The 21,604-nt window shown below is 38.7% G+C and overlaps 1 protein-coding gene across 1 annotated transcript in view; it reads left to right on the forward strand.

Annotated features, from left to right (window-relative positions):
- Positions 1-13,544, forward strand: part of LOC126428348 (aminopeptidase N-like) — a 173,594-nt gene extending 160,050 nt beyond the window's left edge. Inside the window, exon 13 of the mRNA XM_050090280.1 lies at positions 13,353-13,544. Within this exon, the coding sequence (XP_049946237.1) occupies positions 13,353-13,544 (192 nt within the window). The remainder of the gene's footprint in view (positions 1-13,352) is intronic.
- The last annotated feature ends 8,060 nt before the right edge of the window (positions 13,545-21,604 follow it).

Raw genomic sequence — 21,604 nt, forward strand, 5'->3', positions numbered from 1 at the left:
AAACAACTATTTTTCAATGTACATTTCTCCTATTGCGCTCCTCCTCTTTTCTCTTCTGCCAATATGTCTTCATCCTCTCTCTGTGCTGCTCCCTTCGGTCTTCTGTCCACACTGTTCCTCCAGTTCTTCTCTTCTTCACTTCAAATCCTTCAAAATGTTGAATTTTGTCTCTCATTAAGTCTCTGTTGGTTATATCATCTTCTCCTATACCCATCTCCTCTAAGTCTGCTTTGACTTCTTTGAACCAGGTAATTTGGGTTCTGGGGTTCTTGTCAAAAAACATGAATATTTTCTTTGTCAGCCTTTCATCATTCATTCTTTTCAAATGGGCGTAAAAGCTTACTCTTCTCTTCCTCATAGTATCTCCCACTTTCTCAATTTTGTCATACACTTCTCTATTACTTCTAAGCTTCCAAGTCCCATTCTCAAACCTCGGCCCAAGGACTCTTCTAATGATTTTTCGCTCCTTTTTTGCTATAGCTTCCATTTCCTTGTTAGTGTTCATTGCTTAACATTCAGATGCATACAGACACTCTGGCTTAATCACAGTGTTGTAGTGCCTTATTTTTGCGTTAATTGATACTGACTTCTTGTTGTACACATTCTTTGTTAGCTGGAATGCCATTTCCATTTTTCTTGTTCTTGTTTTATTTCCTTCTTTATCTGAAGCATTGGGCTGGATGATTTCCCCTAAATATTTGAAATTAGAAACCTTCTTTATCTGGCCATACTTTGTAATCATATTGTTCGGTGCCTCTTTTACATTGGTTAGGTACTCTGTCTTTTCAAAGGAGATTTTCAGTCCTGCTTTTTCTGCTGTTTCATTCAGAATATTGATCTGCTTGACTGCTTCTTCCAAACTTCCTGCCAGAATCGCTAAGTCATCCGCAAAAGCGAGGCAATCTGCTTCTAATCCATCCTTTATTCTTCCTAATCTGATTTTTTGTATTCCTTCTTCAGTCGTTTTCTTCCTCCAATCTCAAATAACTTTTTCTAACACACAGTTGAATAGGGTAGGTGACAACCCATCTCCTTGTCTTAATCCTGTTCTGATTTTGAATGGTCTGGATACCTCACCACGGAACTTTACTTTTGCATAGGTATCCGTAAGTGTTTCTTTGACGATTGCGACTGTTTTCTTGTCTGCTCCAAACTCCCTAAGGATGTTAACCAAGGTTGTTCTGTCAACGGAGTCGTACGCCTTCTTGAAGTCAACAAACGTGATAAAGATGTCTTTTCCTCTTAATCGTCTATATTTAATCATTAACTTCAAGTTTAAAATTTGCTCCACACAAGATCTTCCCTTCCTAAAGCCTGCTTGGTATTCACCAATTTCTTGATCAAGTTGTTTCTCCAATCTGTTTTGTAGGGCCTTAGATAGAATTTTATACGTTACCGGAAGTGAAGATATCCCTCTGTAGTTATTTGCATCGGTTTTATCCCCTTTCTTGAAGATGGGGTGGATTAATGCAGTTTTCCATTCTTCCGGTATACGTTCCGTTCTCCAAATCTCATTGATTATTCCCAGTAGTTTTTCTTGAGTTGTATTATCCACACTTTTCCACATTTCTGCAATTATCATGTCTTCCCCTGGTGCTTTATTGTTCTTAAGGTATTTAATGATTTCTCTGATTTCTATGAGGCATGGGGGTTTGTATTATTGGAACTAAAACATTCTCGAAAATCTCGGGCTGATATCTTGCCAGTATATGTCGATCAGAGGCAAAAATCATCGAGCTTCCGGACTCCTAGAAGGGAAGACCTGTCTATACGGGGTGCCGGGCCAAATACCCCATGAAATAAGCATCAAACGAAAGAAAACTACAAAGAACGAAACTCGCCTAGCTTAAAGGGGGGAACCAGATGGCGCTATGGTTGGCCCGCTAGATGGCGCTGACATAGGTCAAACAGATATCAACTGCGATTTTTTAAATAAGAAACTCCATTTTTTTATTACATAGTCGTGTAGGATACAAAGAAATATGAAAGTATTAGTTGGACCACTTTTTTTGCTTTGTGATAGATGTGGCTATAATAGTCACAAACATATGGCTCACAATTTTAGACGAACAGTTGGTAACAGGCAGGCTTTTTAAATTAAAATACAGAAAGTAGGTACGTTTGAACATTTTATTTTGGTTGTTCCAATGTAATACATGTACCTTTGTGAACTTAACATTTCTGAGAACGCATGCTGTTACAGCGTGATTACCTGTAAATACCACATTAATGCATAAATGCTCAAAATGATGTCCGTCAACCTCAATGAATTTGGCAATACGTGTAACGACATTCCTCTCAACAGCGAGTAGTTCGCCTTCCATAATGTTCGCACATGCATTGAAAATGCGCTGACGCATGTTGTCAGGCGTTGTCGGTGGATCATGTTGTGTCGGTAGCTGGGCCGACACCGTGAAGTTGAGATGGCTGAAAAGGCAAGCTAGACTAACGCAGACGGCGTGAAGTACTGGAACAGGATACGTAATTAATGTTAGGAAGAAAAGTACGGAGCAGGTTTAATACTTAACTTTACTCAATCATTGTGGTACATCGATCTTGACGATACACAGGAGACTTTAAGGACAATCACTGTATGGCTAATGGCGCCTTGCTAGTTCGTAGCCATTAACTTAGCTGATGGCTATTCTGTCTCTCGGCTAATGAGAGAGAAAGGCTTCGTACATCTGGTCGGTAGCTAGGTTCTCGTACAACTGGGGCGAGTGCTCTCTCGTATCACGAGACCTGCCTTGGTGGTGGCGCTAGGTCTGCGATTACACAGTGGCGACACGAGGGTCCGACATGTACTAAATGGACCGCGGCCGATTTAAGCTACCACCTAGCAAGTGTGGTGTCTGGCGGTGACACCACATTCCTCCCCCGCAAATCGGCGAACGGTCGTGTGATAAGGCTTCCGCCCGCCGTGGGGAGGACCACATGTTGACGTATGCGATGAGGTGGGGAGCCTAACAACAGGCGAGGCTGTGCCACCCGCACCCGGCCATTCGGTCCGAGGGGAGCTAGGAAACGCCTGAAAAACTAGTCCAGGGTGCACGTCAACATGCGGTGTATGCGCCCGTAAAGAGACAGGAGGGACCGAAGGATCAACCTCCATTGCGTCGGGGTAGCCGACGCGCGATGACGTCATGTGGTCCGGAGCGGGCGGGAGTTCCATGGCGGAGGACAGCTGGTCACGGGAAGCGATCGGCGGCGCGTGACCCTGGGAGGCGCTTGGCGGCTGCAACGAAGCGTCGAATGCGGGCGGCGCCGGCGGGAGAACAAGCGGCGGCGGCGGCGGCTGCTGCTGCTGCGGCGGCGGCGGCGCGTCGCCATGGGGCAAAATGGAAGGCATCGTCGGTAACACCTGGGGATGAGGCGAGCCAGTAGATGGGTCCCCAGGGCGCTGACCGGACGGCACCGTCGCTGAAAGCAGACGGGGAGCGGCAGAACCCGAGCGACGACAGAGGCGCAGCTGATTGAGATGCCGACGCACCTCACCAGAGGCCCCCAAAACCAAATACATCGCGCGGCTGAGGCAGCGAAGAATGCGCCCTGCGAGCCAACGCCGTGAACCTCGATAGTTGCGATAAAATACAACGTCGCCTGGAGCAAAAGCAGGAGTCTGCCGCTGCACAGGAACCTGATGCGGCGGATGCAGCAAAGACATCAAGGTGCGATGAGGACGACCGTGGAGCAACTCAGCCGGCGAGCGACCATCTCGGGGCTGAGAGCGATACGAAGACAAAAAGAGCAACAATGCGTCCTCCCGAGAATGCGACTCTTTCAATTTCAACATCTGTGACTTGAAAGTCCGGACCAATCGTTCAGCGGCACCTTTGGACTGAGGCGAAAACGGCGCGGATGTCAGATGTTGAATACCATTGGCCTGGCAGAATGACTGAAATTCTGCGGACATGAATTGTGGGCCATTGTCGGAAACAATAGTCTGCGGAAGACCTTCAATGCAAAAGATAGCAGACAACGCTTGGATGGTGGCGGAGGACGTCGTGGAAGACATTCGGACAACAAAAGGAAAATTACTGAAGGCGGCGACCAGAACCAACCATCGAGCATTCCAGAATGGACCAGCAAAATCAATGTGCAAGCGTTGCCAAGGGGAAGTGGCTTTTGGCCACGCAAAGACTTTCCGCGGCGGTGCGGATTGTTGTTCGGCACACGCCGGGCACGAAGAACACATATTCGTAATCGCAGCATCGATTCCGAACCAAGTACAGTGCTGACGAGCAAGTTGTTTCGTTCGCACAATACCCCAATGTCCTTGGTGAAGAAGCCGTAAAACAGAGGACTGTAACGAACGTGGGACCACGACTCTGGACTGATCATTATCAGAACGCAACAACAAAACACCACGTCGAACAAAAAGTCTCTCCTTGTGAGCAAAAAATCGGCGAACCAACGGATCCTCGATCCGAGACTTTGACAAAGGCCATTGCGTAGCAACAAAACGTAAAACAGTAGCAAGGACAGGGTCAGCAGCTGTGGCTGTAGTGACACGACGAAAATCAATCGGAAACGATTCGACCACTTCATCGGTTTCCGAATCAATGAACATGCAAGCAAGTTCGGAAGAATCGAATGCTTTATCCTCAGCAACAGGCAAACGGGACAACGCATCGGCGTTTCCGTGCTTAGCAGTGGACCGATACAAGATATCGTAGCGGTACTGCGAGAGGAAAATAGACCAGCGAATGAATTTCTGCGCTGTACGTGGAGGTACAGGCTTGGTCGGATGAAAAAGCGATGTCAAAGGTTTGTGGTCTGTGATGATGGTAAAGTGACGACCATACAAGAAATCATGGAACTTAGTAACACCAAACACGAGAGCCAAAGCTTCTTTCTCTATCTGTGAATAATTTCTTTGCGCAGACGAGAGCAATTTGGACGCAAAGGCAATAGGGCGATCATGGGAGCCAACTTTGTGCGCAAGCACAGCACCGATCCCGAAATCCGATGCATCTACCATCAACAAAAGGGGTTTCTGGGGATCGAATGGCGTAAGGCAAGTATTAGAAAGCAACGCCGATTTCAACTGGCGAAAGGCGCGTTCACATTCCGTCGTCCAGACGAACGGAACACCTTTACGGCGTAAGCGATGAAGCGGAGCTGAAATGGAAGAGGCATTGCGCACATATTTATTGTAATAATTAATTTTACCCAACACACTCTGTAGCTGTTTCACATTTTGAGGGGAAGGCAATTCTTGTATGGCACGGAGGTGCTCTGGACTCGGATGTATGCCTTGGGCATTAATGACATGTCCCAGGTATGGTAAGTCACGAGCAAAAAACACACATTTGTCCTTCCTCAAGCGAAGACCATTTTGCCGCAAGACCTGAAATAATGTTCGTAAGTTCGCAAGATGATCTTCTTCTGTCTGTCCGGAGATCACTATATCGTCCAGATAGGTTGCTGCAGTAGGGACCGACGCACAAATAGTTTGTAAATATTGCTGAAACAAGGCAGGGGCGGATGCACACCCGAATGGCAGTCTTTTGAAGCGGTACAATCCAAGATGCGTGTTAACCACCAATACGCGCTGGGATTCGTCGTCCACCGGTATTTGCAAGTACGCATCGGCTAGGTCCAACTTTGAAAAATATTTTCCCGGGCACAGTTTAGCAAAAAGATCTTCCGGGCGGGGCAAAGGAAAAGTAGCAGTCACTAGCCGTGGATTCACTGTGGCCTTGAAGTCCACGCAAAGTCTCAATTTTCCGGAAGGTTTTGGCAAAATTATTAAGGGTGAGGCCCAGAGAGAAGCTTGCACACGTTCCAGTACACCCTGTGATTCGAGATCGTGTAACGTTCTTGCGACCTCATCACGCAATGCGTGGGGAACATTGCGCGCCCTGAAAAATTTCGGTTGCGCGTTTACCTTCAGTTCTAAATGTGCTTCATAGTTTTTAGCGCAACCTAAGCCCGGTGCAAAAATGTCTGCAAATTCGTCACACAGCTGAGAAACACTGTCTGTAGGCACAGTCTGATTCACTGAGAGGACCTGATTTACAATAGACATGTTAAACAACTGAAATAAATCTAGACCAAACAAGTTCACTGCAGAAGAAGAACGAAGAACGTAAAATGACACAAGTTTTGTTTGTCCCTTGTATGTTGCAAGAAGGCTGCACTGTCCTAACACAGGAATTGTCTGTCCGGAATATGTAGTTAGCTTAACATTTGCAGAACGCAACGGAGGTTTGCCCAGTTGTTTGTACGTGTCATGATTGAGCAATGAAACTGCAGCTCCGGTATCGAGCTGGAATGGTATCACTTTGCCTTCAAAGTCTAAGTCCACAAAAAGTTTATTGTCCTGCTGACGACAAGAGCGACTGTTTTGTGCAATTGGAACAGACACTGGTACAGAATCACTTGCTAATTGACGTGATTTCCGGCGACGTCGACGCACAGTTTTTGTGGGACGAACACAGTTACTGTTAGAGAAAGTGTCACTGGACGAAGCGGAATTAACGACATGAATGTCCATAGGCGAAGGTCCACGAGCCTGAGTGTCCTTGGTTCGATTCCGGCGCGAAGCAAAGGGCCTGGAATGATTGTGATTGTCTGATCTGAGCTTTTTCTGGCAAACACTTTGAACATGTCCTTTCTTATTGCAGAAAAAGCAAATAGCTTGGCGTGACGGGCAATGTTCACGCGAATGTCTAGTAGCACACCGCGGGCACGATTTCACTACATTTGTGGGCTGGCGCGGCACACGTGGCTGAGCGCGCGGCGGCAGCTGTGCGGACGTGCGCGAGGCCCAGTTACCGGGCCGCGCAGCGCGTCCAGCGGGCCGGTTAATGTTACACACGGCTGGCGAAGTTTCAAAAGATTCCTGAGCACAGTCAAGTGTGTCCTGTCTATCCAATATGTCTATCACTTGTTGAAGGGAGGGATTAACTAGTTTCAAAATTTGCTCCCGTATGCGAACATCAGAAACGTTCTGTGCAATTGCATCACGCACCATTGTATCTGAATAAGAAAGACCACAGTCACATTCAAAGGCACAGTCCCTAGTAAGTCCTTGCAATGTTGCTACCCACTCCCTATTAGTTTGACCGGCCGTACGTTTTGTACGAAAGAACGTATACCGTTTTGCAACCACATTAACTGTTTCTTTGAAATAGGCATCTAATGCAGACAAAATTTCCTCGTAGGACAGAGTTGCTACGTCGCGTCGGGGAAACAATTTCACTATCACATGGTATGTGGACACACCGACACAAGAAAGCAAAAACGGCTGCCGCTCTTTACCTTGAATTCTGTAGGCAGCGAGGTGGAACGCAAACTGGCGGGACCACTCGTGCCAGGTTTCTTGGTTGGGGTCGTAGTGCCTAAAAGGCGGTGCAACGGCAGGTTGTGGCTGCGGTAGCGGTGAAGCGGCGGCGGCCGCATCGGTGTGCAGCGCACGTTGACCCTGGACGAGCTGTCCAAGGGCATCCAATAACGCCTGCGTCTGCTGATTCTGCAAGCGATAAAATTCGGACAGTACATCTGGAGAATGTGGCGAAGCCATGACACAATTAAATGTAAGCAATCAGAAAGAACTCTTTTCCCTCGTCGCCAATGTTGTGTCGGTAGCTGGGCCGACACCGTGAAGTTGAGATGGCTGAAAAGGCAAGCTAGACTAACGCAGACGGGCGTGAAGTACTGGAACAGGATACGTAATTAATGTTAGGAAGAAAAGTACGGAGCAGGTTTAATACTTAACTTTACTCAATCATTGTGGTACATCGATCTTGACGATACACAGGAGACTTTAAGTACAATCACTGTATGGCTAATGGCGCCTTGCTAGTTCGTAGCCATTAACTTAGCTGATGGCTATTCTGTCTCTCGGCTAATGAGAGAGAAAGGCTTCGTACATCTGGTCGGTAGCTAGGTTCTCGTACAACTGGGGCGAGTGCTCTCTCGTATCACGAGACCTGCCTTGGTGGTGGCGCTAGGTCTGCGATTACACAGTGGCGACACGCGGGTCCGACATGTACTAAATGGACCGCGGCCGATTTAAGCTACCACCTAGCAAGTGTGGTGTCTGGCGGTGACACCACAGATCACGATAGCAAATATCCTTCAACTTTCCCCACAGAAAGAAATCCGGTGAACGTGCGGGCCATGGTATGGTGCTTCGACGACCAATCCATCTGTAAAGAAGTATGCTATTCAGTACCGCTTCAACCGCACGCGAGGTATGCGCCGGAAATCCATCATGTTGGAAGTACATCGTCATTCTGTCATGCAGTGAAACATCTTGTAGTAACATCGGTAGAACATTACGTAGGAAATCAGCATACATTGCACCATTTAGATTGCCATCGATATAATGGGGGCCAATTATCCTTCCTCACATAATGCTGCACCATGCATTAACCCGCCAAGGTCGCTGATGTTCAATGTGTCGCAGCCACCGTGGATTTTCCGTTGCCCAATAGTGCATATTATGCCGGTTTAAATTACCGCTGTTGGTGAATGACGCTTCGTCGCTAAATAGAACGCGTGCAAAAAATCTGTCAGCGTCCCGTAATTTCTCTTCTGCCCAGTGGCAGAAGTGTACACGACGTTCAAAGTCGTCGCCATGCAATTCCTGATGCATCGAAATATGGTACGGGTTCAGTCGATGTTGATGTAGTAATCTCAACACCGACGTTATTGAGATTAGCGATTCTCGCGCAATTTGTCTGCTACTGATGTGCAGATTAACCGTGACAGCAGCTAAAACACCCACTTGGGCATCATCATTTGTTGCAGGTCGTGGTTGACGTTTCACAGTGGCTGAACATTTCCTGTTTCCTTAAATAACGTAACTATCCGGCGAACGGTCCGGACACTTGGATGATGTCGTCCAGGATACCTAGCAGCATACATAGCACACGGCCGTTGATCACAATAGCCATACATCAACACGATATCGACCTCTTCCGCAATTGGTAAACGGTCCATTTTAACACGGGTAATGTATCACGAAGCAAATACCGTCCGTACTGGCGGAATGTTACGTGATACCACGTACTTATACGTTTGTGACTATTACAGCGCCATCTATCACAAAGCGAAAAACGTGGTCCAACTAAAACATTCATATTTCTTTACGTACTACACGAATATGTAATAAAAAATGGGGGTTCCTATTTTTTTTAAAAAAAACGCAGTTGATATCCGTTTGACCTATGGCAGCGCCACCTAGCGGGCCAACCATAGCGCCATTTGGTTTCCCCCTTCATGCTAGACGAGTTTCGTTCTTTGCAGTTTTCTTTCGTTTGATGCTTATTTCGTGAGATATTTGGCCCGTCACTATCAATGGACCACCCTGTATACATAATTAGATTTGTACAGAACCCTCAATGTGCGAGTCTTACTCGCACCTGGGTAATTTTTTAACATGGTTTAAGTTCACTGGAGTAAAAGTAGATGTTCTGTTCCGTACTTCAGCCTCTGCGGGGTCGGTTATTATTTTTATTTAATCTCTGAAGTAGCCTGCGCTCTTCCTCAGGGTTCAAGCTAATTGACTGACAAATTTCATCAAAATCAGTTCTACGGAACAGTCATCAAACGTAGCAAACAGAACTACTATCACACTTATAATATTCGCATCCATATCTGTCTCTAGTTGTATATTATTTATTACAATTATGCTATTAACTTTCTACCAATTATGTTAATATTTGTGATATTTTATATTGTTTTACTATCTCTCTAAGATGTGCAAAAAAAGATATGTTTCTTTCACACTTTTCATTGCAGCGATTGATTTTTCTGCATTTACTACGATCATTTGTTGAACGCAGATTAGGACTGAATGGTACAAACTTGTGAACCACTAGTGGTATTTGGGCGTAGGTATTTGTTTCACTGGTTGCAGATCTGCACTTAAAGATAGTGGTAACTGCAAAGGTACGCAAATACTCCTAGAAGCCATGGTATTCGATGAGTGTAACGGTCCCGCCGAAAGTGTTAGGTTGGTGCATAAGTTTGTAGAGATTTTCCATAAGTTTAATAGACAAGAGAGATACACATAACATTGGCTTTAGTCATCAGTAACCCATTCTCCTTCAGTATTTACAACAGTGTGCACACGCTGGGGTACCCTCCCGAAACCGCGATTGTAGAAATCAAGAGGTCTTCAGGCGAAGAACTCGTTGAGCCGTGTTCGGATAGCATTTTCATCCGGAAACGAAGATCTTTGAAGGTTGTTAGATAGAGAGCGGAAAACGTGAACACCTGAATACGGAAGATCAGGTTGAATAAGGTGGGTCGCAATGACTTCCCAAACCATTCCTTTGTCGGTCTAGCAGACTGCGGAAGGGCTTTATCGCGGAATAGCATCATCTTACGCAGTCTTCCTGATCGTTGTTCTTGGACTGCGTCTGCAAGACGTCACAGTTGTTGACAGTCAGCAGTGATGGTTACACCTCGTGGAAGCAAATCGTAGTACACCACACTCACTGCTCCACCAAACGAATAACATTACTTTGTGGATGCGCGTAAGTCTTTGTTTGGACCAGCTGATTTTTGTGATTTGGGCTTAGAGCATGCGGTATCCATACATTCAATTTTTGAACATTCCCCATCGCAAGATGGTGGAATGATCACAGTTCATCACATTTACGAGTTCTCGACTGCAAGGACGTGGATAGTTGTGGATTAAAGCGATCAGACGGTCTTTCTGAACGTGGTGAGTCAGTAATGTCAAAACGGTCTTCGTTAAGACAAGAAAACCATTTTATTGCCATGCTCTGTCCAGTGCCATTATCCCCATACACAGCGCAAACATTTCTGGCTGTCTCCGCTGCTGTAAACCCTCTGTTCAACTCAAACTGAAGAACATGTCGGAAATCTTCCGATCTCTCCACTTGGTATTGCAGCGAAATGCGGGAAGATCTGCAGCGGATAGGCACTTGGTGAAGGGAGTGGCAACTAACACTTAACATAGACAAATGTAATGTATTGCGAATACATAGAAAGAAGGATCCTTTATTGTATGATTATATGATAGCAGAACAAACACTGGTAGCAGTTACTTCTGTAAAATATCTGGGAGTATGCCTACGGAACGATTTGAAGTGGAATGGTCATATGAAATTAATTGTTGGTAAGGCGGGTGCCAGGTTGAGATTCACTGGGAGAGTCCTTAGAAAATCTAGTCCATCAACAAAGGAGGTGGCTTACAAAACACTCGTTCGACCTATACTTGAGTATTGCTCATCAGTGTGGGATCCGTACCAGGTCGGGCTGACAGAGGAGATAGAGAAGACCCAAAGAAGAGCGACGCGTTTCGTCACAGGGTTATTTGGTAACCGTGATAGCGTTACGGAGATGTTTAGCAAACTCGAGTGGCAGACTCTGCAAGAGAGGAGCTCTGCATCGCGGTGTAGCTTGCTCGCCAGGTTTCGAGAGGGTGCGTTTCTGGATGAGGTATCGAATATATTGCTTCCCCCTACTTATACCTGCCGAGGAGATCACGAATGTAAAATTAGAGAGATTCGAGCGCGCACGGAGGCTTTCCGGCAGTCGTTCTTCCCGCGAACCATACGCGACTGGAACTGGAAAGGGAGGTAATGACAGTGGCACGTAAAGTGCCCTTCGCCACACACCGTTGGGTGGCTTGCGGATTAAAATGTAGATGTAGGTGTAGGTGTACTCCATTTTCTACTAGTGCTCACTATTTTCAGATGACAAAATGACAATATGTAAACTCAAACAGCGGCAGTAAACTAAAAAAAATGGCAATCGATAAATAAACATGTAGCAACGAAATTACATCTACATACATACATATTCCGCAATCCACCATACGGTGTGTGGCGGAGGGTACCTAGTACCACAACTAGCATCTTCTCTCTTTCTTCCACTCCGAAACAGAACGAGGGAAAAATGACTGCCTATATGCCTCTGCACGAGCCCTAATCTCTCTTATCTTTGTGGTCTTTCCGCGAAATATAAGTTGGCGGCAGTAAAATTGTACTGCAGTCAGCCTCAAATGCTGATTCTCTAAATTTCCTCAGCAGCGATTCACGAAAAGAACACCTCCTTTCCTCTAGAGACTCCCACCCGAGTTCCTGAAGTAGTTCCTTAACACTCGCGTGATGCTCAAACCTACCAGTAACAAATCTAGCAGCCCGCCTCTGAACTGCTTCTATGTCCTCCCCCAATCCGACCTTGTAGGGTTCCCAAACGCTCGAGTAGTACTCAAGAATAGGTCGTATTAGTGTTTTATAAACGGTCTCCTTTACAGATGAACCACATCTTCCCAAAATTCCACCAATGAACCGAAGACGACTATCCGCCTTCCCCACAACTGCCATTACATGCTTGTCCCACTTCATATCGCTCTGTAATGTTACGCCCAAATATTTAATCGACGTGACTGTGTCAAGCGCTACACTGGTAATGGAGTATTCAAAAATTACGGGAGTCTTTTTCCTATTCTTCTGCATTAACTTACATTTATCTACATTTAGAGTTAGCTGCCATTATTTACACTAATGACAAACCCTGTCCAAGTCATCTTGTATCCTCCTACAGTCACTCAACGACGACACCTTCCCGTACACCACAGCATCATCAGCAAACAGCCGCACATTGCTATCCACCCTATCGAAAAGGTCATTTATGTAGATAGAAAACAAAAATACCGACATTCAAAGCAACCAAGAAAAAAATGCTCTGAGCACTATGGGATTTAACATCTGAGGTCATCGGTCCCCTAGAACTAACCTAAGGACATCACACACATCCATGCCCGAGACAGGATTCGAACTTGCGACCGTAGCAGTCGCGGGGTTCCGGAGTGAAGCGCCTAGAACCGCTCGGCCACCGCGGCCGACGCAACCTGCGCTGATATGAAACTTCCTGGGAGGTTAAAACTGTGTGCCCTACCGAGATTCGAACTCGGGACCTTTGCCTCTCGCGTACACACAGTTTTAATCTGCCTGGAAGCCCGCATCTCGTGGTCGTGCGGTAGCGTTCTCGCTTCCCACGCCCGGGTTCCCGGGTTCGATTCCCGGCGGGTCAGGGATTTTCTCTGCCTCGTGATGGCTGGGTGTTGTGTGATGTCCGTAGGTTAGTTAGGTTTAAGTAGTTCTAAGTTCTAGGGGACTGATGACCATAGATGTTAAGTCCCATAGTGCTCAGAGCCATTTGAACCATCTGCCTGGAAGTTTAATAGTAAATTTCCTAATCCTACTGTTCGATCCGGTGGGCCAGCAAGCATCAGAAGCCGTTTCGCCAGCGAAGCTCACGAAGTCGCGATACAGCAGCAGCGTTACAGTCGCAGGGTGTGTGGCGCCTGCTCAGTGACGTGTGGCCGCGTCTCGACAGCTCCGCCTCTTTCTCTGCTGCAGACCTACCTGAGGACCATCCTGGCTGACATCTCGGCGCAGCTGGGCTACGCGGAGACGGACGACGACTCTCACGTGGACCGCATCCACAGGGAGCTGGTGTCCAGGTGGCAGTGCGCCGCCGGAGCCCCCGGCTGCCTGGAGTTCTCCAGCCAGGAGCTGGACAAGCTCATCGCGGACGAGAACTACCTGTGAGTAGCCGAGAGGGCGCCAGGAGTAGGGGCAGCCATAGCTGCAGGAAGTCAAGAAGAAAAGGGAATTTGAGCTCTTTTAGTTATAGCTGCTAAAACAATTAATATAGTAATAAGCTTTATTTCAAAAGAATTAGAAATAAAATCATAATAATAAATATAATTTCAACCGCCAAAATTCAATATTCAAGCAATAGAAATTAAAATAGCAACATCACCAATACGATTAGAAAGTGCAGTTAACATACCCGCACTATAAGATTTTACATTTTGATAATAAATAACTAAACAATAAGAAACTAAACCTAAACCATCTCATCCGAATAAAATTCTAATCAAATTAGGACTAATAATTAAAAACCCTATAGGAAGAATAAATATTAAAGCAATAATAATAAAACGATTTATATTCTTTTCTCCCGATATATAATCCTCTCTATAATAAATAACCAAAGAAGAAATATATATAACAAAAGATATAAAAATAAGAGACATTCAATCCAAAATTAAAGTCATAACAACCATAGAACCATTTAAATTAAAAAGCTCTCATTCAACAAAAACTCTATAATCAATTATTAAATAATAAATACCCAAAATAAAAATTATAGTTCTAGAAAAAAATAGAGAAAAAAAACTCAAAGAACAAATAGAAAACAAATTCACGGCCTAAGATGAAAAAATTCATATCATTGATTCCACAAAACAACATTTTTAATTAAAATACTTAAGCAACCTAAACAAAAAAATACTCACCCTTTAAACAAAGAATATTTAAAGGCAATCAATGTAAAAGTAAAAGATGATATTCACGAAAATAACCAAGAGAACAAGTATAAACGCCAGAATAATAATTACCATGCTGAGAATAAGAATACATATATAAAGTATAAACAGCTCTAAAAAAAGACAAAAAAATTAAAGCAAGAAATCTAAAAGAAGATCAAGACATAATTCTATTTAATAATCTAAGTTCACCTACCAAATTTAAAGAAGGAGGAGCGGCTATATTAGAAGATCTTAAAAGAAATCATCATAAAGCCATTCTTGGCATTAAATTAATTATACCCTTGTTAATTAATAATCTTCGTCTACCTAAACGCTCATAAATAATATTAGATACACAAAATAAACCAGAAGAACACAAACCATGACCAACCATTAAAGAAAGAGAACCTATACAACCTCATCAATTCATAGTTATCAACCCTCCAATAACCATTCTTATATGAGCAACAGAAGAATAAGCAATTAAAGATTTTAAATCAACCTGACGAAAACAAATAAATCTAACAATAACCCCACCGGATAAACCTAAAGACAATCAAAAATAATTAAACTTTAAACCCAAATAAGAAATAACCTTTATAACACGAAAAATACCATAACCACCTATCTTTAATAAAACACCAGCAAGAATTATTCTACCTGAAATAGGGGCCTCAACATGGGCCTTAGGAAGCCACAAATGAACCAAAAATATTGGCATCTTAACTAAAAAAACAAGAATTATAAAAACATAAAACATAAAATAATAAGAACCAAAATCAACCAATAAAAGAAAATATAAAGTATTAGAAAAATCATAAACCCTAAATAACACTAATAATAAAGGCAATCTAGCAACCAAAGTATAAAAAATTAAATAAACACCAGCCTGCAAACGTTCAGGTTGATAGCCCCAACCCAAAATCAAAAGTAAAGTAGGAACCAATCTAGCCTCAAAAAAAATATAAAAAGAAAGAAGGCTCAATCTAGCAAATGAACAATAAAGCATAATCATTAAAATTAAAACTATAAAAACAAAAAAATTAGAATGATAAGAACTTAAATAAACCGAACCTCTAGCAGTAATTATTAAAGAACAAATTCAAAAACTAAGTAGAATCAAACTAAAAGAAAAATAATCAATACCAAAATAATATCTAATCATATTTAAATCTGCATATGAATAAACACAAATCATAAAAACAAAACTAGACAGAAACATTAAAGAATGAACCAACCATCAACAATTATTAACTAAACAAAGAGGGATCAAAAAAATAGTTATAAATAAATACTTTAACATAAAGATAAACCAAAAGAATTAAAAAAATCATTACCATGAGAACGAATTATTGAAACTAAAATAGAAGGACATAAAGCACCTTCACAAACAGAAAAAACCAAAAAAATAACAGGAAAAAAATAATCATAATGAAACTCAATAAGAAAAACAATAACCAACGTAAATAAAGAAAGAACAATATATTCTAATCTCAAAAGAACCATTAATAAATGCTTACGTTTAGAAGAAAAAACATAGACACCAGCAAAATAAATCAATAAAGAAGTAAAGACAGAATATAAACATTAGTTTTAATAGTTTAAAAAAAACGCCGGTCTTGTAAACCGGAGATAAGTCTGGCCCCCGCTTTTAAAACTTCAGAGGTGGAAAGCTTCCCATCATCGGTCCCCAAAACCGATATTTTAAATAAACTAACCCCTGAAATGATCAAAATAATAATTATATCACTATCAAACGTAATAAATATTAATTTTATTAAATTAAGACACCCAATATCAATAATGCTTTTCATTATCCTACAAACTTTTTTAGTTGGACTAATAACAGGAACAATAATGGAAAGATATTGGTTATCATATATTTTATTTTTAACATTTCTTGGTGGTATATTAGTCCTATTTATTTATATTACGAGAATTGCATCAAACGAAATATTTCAACCTAAATCAATTACAATAATTATTACCTCAACAATATGAATATTTATCATATCAACATTAATTATTTTAGATATAACAATATTTATAGACTTTTTCAAAAACACTGAAACTATAAATATTGATAATTCAATCAATTATCAAGAAATAACAATATCTTTAGAAAAACTATATAATAGACCAACATTCATTATTACAATAATAATAATAATTTATTTATTTTTAGCACTATTAGCAGTTGTTAAAATCACCAACATTAACCAGGGGCCTATTCGTAAAATAAGATAATTTACTAATGAATAAACCCTTACGATTGAGACATCCTTTAATTAAAATCATTAATAACTCTTTAGTTGATTTACCCGCACCAACAAATATTTCATTTTGATGGAATTTTGGGTCCCTACTAGGACTATGTTTGGTAATTCAAATTGTAACTGGACTATTTTCAGCTATACATTATACATCAAATATTGAAATAGCATTTAGTAGTGTAGTTCACATCTGCCGAGATGTAAATAATGGCTGAATTATTCGAACCTTACATGCAAATGGAGCTTCTATATTTTTTATTTGTATTTATTTGCATGTAGGACGAGGAATTTATTACGGATCTTATATATACATACACACCTGAATAATTGGTACAGTAATCCTATTTTTAGTTATAGCAACTGCATTTATAGGATACGTTTTACCTTGAGGTCAAATATCATTCTGAGGTGCAACAGTAATTACTAATTTATTATCAGCAATCCCATACTTAGGAACAGATTTAGTTCAATGAGTGTGAGGAGGATTTGCTGTTGATAATGCAACATTAAATCGATTCTTTACATTCCATTTTGTATTACCATTTATTATTGCTGCAATAGCAGCAATTCATTTATTTTTCCTTCACCAAACAGGGTCTAATAACCCTTTAGGACTAAATGGAGATATTGAAAAAATTCCATTTCACCCATACTTTACTTTCAAGGACTCTATTACATTTGTATTAATAACATCATTATTAATTATATTGTGCTTGATTAATCCTTACCTCCTAGGGGATCCAGATAATTTTGTACCTGCCAACCCATTAGTAACTCCTGTCCATATTCAACCAGAATGGTACTTCTTATTTGCATATGCAATTCTTCGGTCAATCCCTAATAAACTTGGAGGTGTTATTGCATTATTCCTATCAATTAGAATCTTAATAATTTTACCATTTTATAATAAAACACCATTCCGAGGTATTCAATTCTATCCTATCAACCAGATTTTATTCTGAATTATAGTAGTTGTTGTATGCTTATTAACATGAATTGGAAAACGGCCTGTTGAAGAACCTTATATTATAACAGGACAAATCTTAACAATTATTTACTTTACATACTTCTTAATTAATGTGCATGTTGCAAACGCATGAGATAAGCTAATTAAGGAATAATAAGTTAATTAGCTTAGGAAAAGCATATGTTTTGAAAACATAAAACTAGAAGTTTAACTCTTCTATTAACTTTTCTTAAAAAATTTCACTAAATAAATGAAATAAATAAAATCTTTAAACCAACAAAGAAAATAAAAAAATTTAAAGATAATGGCAAAAAACTTTTTCAAGCTAAGTACATTAACTTATCGTAACGAAAACGTGGTAATGTACCACGAACTCAAATAAAACCAAAGGACATAACAGCAAGCTTAATAAAAAATATAAAAGAATAAAAATCACCACCTAAAAAAATTAAAGCTAATAACATTCTTATAAAAACAATTCTAGTATACTCAGCTAAAAAAATTAAAGTAAAACCTCCTGCACCATATTCAATATTAAAACCTGAAACTAACTCAGATTCACCCTCAGCAAAGTCAAAAGGAGTACGGTTAGCTTCAGCTAAACAAGAAGCAAAACAAGCTAAAGCTAAAGGAAAAGAAATAATAATAAATCAACAATAAAGCTGATAGTTTATAAAATCAAACATGTTATAACTACCAATTAAAATAATTAAAGATAATAAAATTAAAGCCAAACTAACTTCATATGAAATTGTTTGAGCAACAGAACGAAGAGAACCTAGTAAAGAATAATTTGAATTAGAAGACCAACCAGCAATTATAACAGTATAAACACCTAATCTAGTACAACATAAAAAAAACAAAAATCCATAAGAAAAAGAACATATTTAAGTTAAGTAGGGGAAAATCACTCAAACAGCCAAGGAAATTATTAAATTAAAAACAGGAGAAAAATAATAAAGTAAATAATGAGATATAATAGGAATTGGCTGCTCCTTACAAATTAACTTGATAGCATCACTAAAGGGTTGAGGAATTCCAACAAAACCTACTTTATTTGGACCCTTTCGAATATGAATATAACCTAAAACCTTACGCTCTAATAAAGTTAAAAAAGCAACACTAATTAAAACACAAATAACTAATAAAAGAAAATTCAAAATAAACATAAATAAATCATAAAGTATCAATACTATTTGTAGAAAAAATCTACATAAATGAATTCTAAATTCAACACATTAATCTGTCAAAATAGTAATTTAATTAGTATTAATCAATAAAATAAAAAATATTTCAACCATATGGTCCTTTCGTACTAATATGAATTAATAATCTTAGGATAGAAACCGACCTGGCTCACGCCGGTCTGAACTCAGATCATGTAAGAATTTAAAGGTCGAACAGACCTAATTACTGGGCTACTGCACCCAAAATTTTTCTTAATCCAACATCGAGGTCGCAATCTGCTTTGTCGATATGAGCTCTCAAAAACAATTACGCTGTTATCCCTAAGGTAACTTAATCTTATGATCATAAATTATGGATCAAAACAACAAACATAAATAAATGATATAATAATGAAGAGTTTATTTATTCTTCATGTCACCCCAACAAAACATCATCATTAAATATAGAAAGACAAACAAAAAACTATATAAAAATAAAATGTTAAGCTCTATAGGGTCTTCTCGTCCTAAAGAAAAATTTAAGCCTTTTGACTCAAAATTTATTAAGAGACAGTTGATTTCTCGTCAAGCCATTCATTCCAGCCACTAATTAAGAGACTAATGATTATGCTACCTTTGCACGGTCAAAATACCGCGGCTCTTTAAAAATTTGTTCAGTGAGCAGGCCAGACCTCAAAATATTTTCTAGAGGACATGTTTTTGATAAACAGGCGGAAATCAATTTTGCCTAGTTCCTTATAATAAATTAACAAGGTAAAAATTATATACAAATAAATATACTAATTCTATCATTATTACAAAAATTTCAAAATTAAATTTATAATCTTAATAAAAAACCTAAAATAATTATAAAATCAAAAATAAAAATAATGAACTAAAACGTAATCTTAAAGATAGCTGGTTTAAAGCTTACTATTATATTTTATTAAAACAAATTATAGGTTATTAACTTCAAAGCTTATCCCTTAAAGAATAAATAAGTTAATACTTATACCTAAAAAATTAAATAAAAACAATTAACTTCAAAAAATTAAATTTTTTCTTAAGAAACTAGATATCTTGGGAAACGATTAACATCTCATTTCTATAAATAATTTAATAATAATTATGATACATTAACTATAAATTATTTATAAATCAACCCAAATCGAGACAAGTAAAGTAAATACTAAAATTTTGATAAACCCTGATACAAAAGGTACAATAAATAAAATCTACTTTTAAAAATTTAAAATAAAATTTCATAAAACAAATACATTACCAATAAACTATAATATAAAAAATCAATTCTACAAAATATACTAAGACAAAATTCGACAAAATTATTTTTATTAAATAATTAAATATACAAAAAATAAATATAATAAATTAAATAATCAAGATATCCTGATTTGCACAGGAAAATTTTCAGTGTAAATGAAACACTTTACTAATAATTTATATCTTGAAACTCTTCCTAGATACACTTTCCAGTACATCTACTATGTTACGACTTATCTCATCTAAATTGAAGCTAAATTAAAGTAATAAAATAGAATAATCAATAATGAGAGCGACGGGCGATGTGTACACACCTCAGAGCCAATATCAGTTAAATTAAATAAATTAAATTACTATCAAATCCACCTTCATTAACAGTATTTCACCATCAAATCCGTTATAAACAAAAATCTATTGTAACCCACCTCCTCTTAATTATAAGCTGCACCTTGACCTGAAATACTTTATAATTATAAATCTTGAGAATTATAACTCTAAAAAGATTCTCTGATAACGGAGATATACAAACAAATAAATTAAGTAGAGTAAATCGTGTATTATCAATCATGGGGTAGGTTCCTCTGAATGGAATGAGATACCGCCAAATTCTTTGGGTTTAAAGACCTTAACTAATAGTACCCAGGTAAATATAATTAACACTTAAAATAATAGGGTATCTAATCCTAGATTATTATTCAAATTTCACAGATTCATAAAAAGAGCTATAAATAAATTTTAACATTTCACCTTACAAATTTATATTTTAACCCTAAAAATATAAATAACTGTTTTAACCAATAATATTCACTTGTATCAATCGTATAACCGCGGCTGCTGGCACGAATTATGCCGATACTAAATCAATTGCTAAATCCAAAATCACTTGATAATTAAATCAAATTACTGCAAAATAGAACATTTAGTTTAACAAAACTTACATATAATACAAAGAAAAAGTGAATAAATAAGCAAGAATAAAACTTTTGGAAACAAAATAAGAAATTTAAAAATTTTTAAAAATAAGAAAAAATAAACGATTCAAATATTTAAAGAAAAACAAAATAAAATAAACACAAAAATAACAAAAAAAAAAGAAACGCACCCTAGAATGACCACAACAACTTCTCTATTATATATAAATAAAGATTAATATGGAACATGTATACCGATAAATGTATTATATTCTTTCTTATTTAATCTTTCTTTTCACTAATAATAAAGAAAGATTAAATAATATAATAAATATATTTGATATAATTATGTAAATTAATGAAATATGATATTAATATAAAATTAACTTTATATTAAGTTAACTTAAATATTAATTAGTTAAATAATCTAATTATAGATAATATATTAAATTATATTATTATAATTAATATAATTATTTATATTTAATAATATTAATTATATTTATTATATCCAATTATAATAATATTAAATATTAATTTACATATTATTATATAATTTATAATACAATAACTTATTTAAAACTAAAAACATAAGTAGCTATAATCCTAGGTAAATAAATGTATTAAAATAATCATTTAATAATTATAAAATAACATTATAGGTATTTAAAATTAATTAAATGTAATATATTAATATA

This window comes from Schistocerca serialis, chromosome 12 (genome assembly GCF_023864345.2).
Source record: "Schistocerca serialis cubense isolate TAMUIC-IGC-003099 chromosome 12, iqSchSeri2.2, whole genome shotgun sequence".
Lineage (NCBI taxonomy): Eukaryota > Metazoa > Arthropoda > Insecta > Orthoptera > Acrididae > Schistocerca > Schistocerca serialis.